At 38.7% G+C, this 3,580-nt stretch overlaps 1 protein-coding gene across 1 annotated transcript in view; it reads right to left on the minus strand.

Annotated features, from left to right (window-relative positions):
* Nucleotides 1-3,580, minus strand: part of PPWD1 (peptidylprolyl isomerase domain and WD repeat containing 1) — a 33,091-nt gene that overhangs the window by 18,923 nt on the left and 10,588 nt on the right. The window contains exons 3-4 of the mRNA XM_019517780.1: nucleotides 3,229-3,329; nucleotides 2,383-2,503 (exon numbers count right to left, since the gene is read on the minus strand). Of these exons, the coding sequence (XP_019373325.1) occupies nucleotides 2,383-2,503; nucleotides 3,229-3,329 (222 nt within the window). The remainder of the gene's footprint in view (nucleotides 1-2,382; nucleotides 2,504-3,228; nucleotides 3,330-3,580) is intronic.

The raw sequence follows: 3,580 nt of genomic DNA on the forward strand, positions 1-3,580 counted from the left end.
CCACCCCATGCCACTGCCTCACAGGAGCAGGGCCAGGGCGAGGCGACAGCAGGGCCACACAGATGCTGTGCTGCCGCCACTTGCCACACCCCTGCTTTGCATTTGGCTGCTTGCCACCCCCATCCCCCCGCTGCTCGGCATCTGGCCAATAGCTGTCACCCCTCTTCCCCGAGCGGTACGCTTACTAAAAAGGGGGCTGCCAGGGGTATACTTGTTAAAAAGGGTTGAAAACCCCTGTGCTAGATTAACTGTGGCCTCTCCAGAAAAACATTCAAGCATCAATATGCACACAACTCTTGCTTGTGGTATGCACATGGGGTTGGCAGACACAGACCAAGATATTCAACTACAGTGTTGAAAGCATACCAAATAACATTTACATTATATGAATTTTTAGATGCTCATCATCTGTTGATTAAAGTTTTAGTCTTGGTCAAACTGAATCACCTCATTACATGACATAACTTAAACAAAAAAGGATTTTTTTTTTGTCCTGGTAACCCAAACATGCACAACAGCTGTCAGGATAAGCTAAAAGTTTCAACAGAACAGTTGGGATTTGTAATACCAGCATTTAGGAGGGGATTTGCTTATGGGATAAGCACATTAGCTGAAAGTAACATGAAATTAACATGATCACCAGCAAAGTACTTAATGTGATTATGTTAAAGGGAATTTTCAAAGGTGTTTTCCACTTGCCCAATTCTGTTCCCTTTGAAAGCAGTGGGAGTTTTATTTATCACTGACTTCATAGAGAACAGTTAGAAAATTCCTCACTCAAGTTTTATTAAAATTCAGAATTAAAAATGTAAAAATCAGTTTATGCTGAATACATATAGATTTCTTATCTCAAAGAGATCTTGGAGAGACTGAATCTTCTTGCATGCTTTTGAACAGCATTTCTTTGACATGTCTATTGCTTCTAATGTACTCATTTAAAAACATGACTTTTGGGGGGTTTTTTATCATTACAGAGCTGCAATGATTTAATCACTTTTTGCAAGGTATTTTCATCCAAACACTGCATAACTACAGAAATTCCTGAACAGCAACACTAAGGAATATAATGTCTCTAACAGCAGAAGCAGACTGCTATCATGGCAGTACGGAGGTCACACGCCTGTTTGCTATCCACTAAGGCTCTCTCTACAGGTTACATGTATCACATGCAATTACTAGGTTAATTCAGACGGTCTACATGCACAAATTTATTATTGTGCCATAAAAAGATCCAACCAGCTATAAAGTTAGAACTGGAAAATGTGTATAGGCAACCCTCACCATTCACAGGGGATACATTCTCATATCCCCCGCGAACGGCAAAATCCGTGAATAAGGCACTGTGTTCATGAACACAGTCTGCATGCATGAAAACAATGCCCCCAGTGGCTGGGAGAGTGTGGAGGAACGGCTCTGGCAGCAGCTGTGGGAGCCCGGAGGCAGCAAGCACAGAGCTCCTGTAAGTGTATAAAATGTATTTAAGATGCGGGTTCAGCATTTGCAAATGCCCAACCCATGAATAGCAAGGGTTTCCTGTATTAACTTCATAACTGGTTTCGATCCAGCTTTAATTTGCATGTGTAGCATATCTATAACTCTGTGGCGGGGAGCCCAGTCATCTGATGGGGCTCCCAGCTGTGGCGGATGCACCATGCACTGCAATGGATGCGAGTCCCATCAGCCGATGGGATGCTAATCTGTGGCAGCATGTGGGGTGCTGCTGCGGATGGGAATTTCGTCCGCTGACAAGTCTCCCATCTGCGCAGTGGGAGCCGGTACAGGGGGAGCCTGAGATCACAATCCTGGGTTCCTCTTACACAGGCAATAAGGTGTGATAGGATCTGATGCTAGATCCCAATCACACCTCCTGCCATGCACGTGTGGCATGGGAGGAGGCACAATTGTGTGGATTGTGTATTAGATCTTATCATGCCTTTACCTGAAGGTCTGGAGGGGCCCTTACATACAACAGGTGGTTGGCTTTCATTTTCCATCAATTCTGCTGTGAACTAATTCATTGTGTCTGTTATTACTTGCAAAGCCATAGAAAACAGGGATGAAAGATGTCAAGGAATCATTTAGTCAATCTCCCTCTCCTACCTTGTTACTTATGACATATTACAAACATTTGCTTGTTACAGTATCTGGTAATGAAAAATATGGAAACCCCTCCCATCTTTACGAAGGATGCAGGTAATCAAGCTGCATACAATTCTACACACACCAAAAATCCCAAACTCCTCTAATCTCATCTGATTAGAGCTGGCTGGAAAAAAATAATTCAGATAAGCAAATGGTTAAAATAAATTCCCTCTCCCCTGCCGAGTATTCCAAAATATTCTACAATGCCCTAAGGATGTTTTAGAAAACAAAACAACTTACCCCAGTTTCAGCATATTTATCATATCAAAGTTCACTACATCAAACACCTTCATTGCTTTGTCATCTCCAACAGAACAGAACAATGCACCTTCTGAACTACTGGCAATACTCTCGATAACTCCTGTTACAAAAAGTCAATACATTAAGACAGATGCCTCCACCTCAGAATTGTATTTAACCCTTCAGTTTCAGCTATTTGGAAGCAACAATTATCGGGTACAGTATTTGTATTTTAAAACTTGCTCAAACTGTTTATTACAGTTTACAAGTTCAACATAGAACTGCTAATTTCTGTATTTTATCTCAAAATAGTTGGCTATCATAAATACAAATAGTGATCCAACACCATACTACTTATTTTTCTTACTCCACTAATCCCATTAAAAAAAACAAAACAATGCATAGTCTTTATTTTCTGCAAGAATTAAATTCTAAAATATGTGACTGTTTGAGGCTCTCACTTTAGTCACTTTGAGCAAATATATTTTAAGGAGATATGTCTATCAGATATTTTAAAAATATTAATTAGCACTACTTTAAAAATGTATCTCACTATTACCATGAAGCATCTGTATTCTTGACTTCTACAAATATATAATAAAGCACAAATATTACAGACCAAGGTGTGAAGGATCTAGTAAATGATACATGTGACAATTACTAAAATTTAACTCCTTAATACATTAAGGTCTCTGGTTTTCCCACATCATGGATTAAGACCAAATTGTTAAGAACACTTGATTAATTTAGTATTTAAATATTAAATGTTACAAATGGGTTATAGATAGCCAAGGAAAAAAAAAGTTTTCTTTTTAAAAAACAGATGGAGTAAAATATAATTCTTACCTAAATGGCTGCGAAAATGCTTAACAAATTCAATCCCTTCTTCTACTTTTTTCCAGAATTTTACATGTCCATCATGGCTAGCTGTTATGACAAAATCTGTCCTGAAATTATATTAATTACAATTTAATGTTGAAAATTTAGGGGCTGGAAAGGAAGAATCATGGTAAACAAGATCAACATATACAGACTGGGAAAGCTAATGAAGTTGTTTACTTCTTTTGCTCAAAATGTGAGGGGGACAATATAAATATATAATGTATAGAAATGCACAGATATATCAGTTAATATATCAGCACGGATAAAAGGAAAATTGACACAATGGCTGATGTGGCTAATAATGTCACAGATAAAT

The sequence above is a fragment of the Gavialis gangeticus genome, unplaced genomic scaffold (genome assembly GCF_001723915.1).
Source record: "Gavialis gangeticus isolate Ggan-Ray unplaced genomic scaffold, GavGan_comp1, whole genome shotgun sequence".
NCBI classification, from domain to species: Eukaryota; Metazoa; Chordata; order Crocodylia; family Gavialidae; genus Gavialis; species Gavialis gangeticus.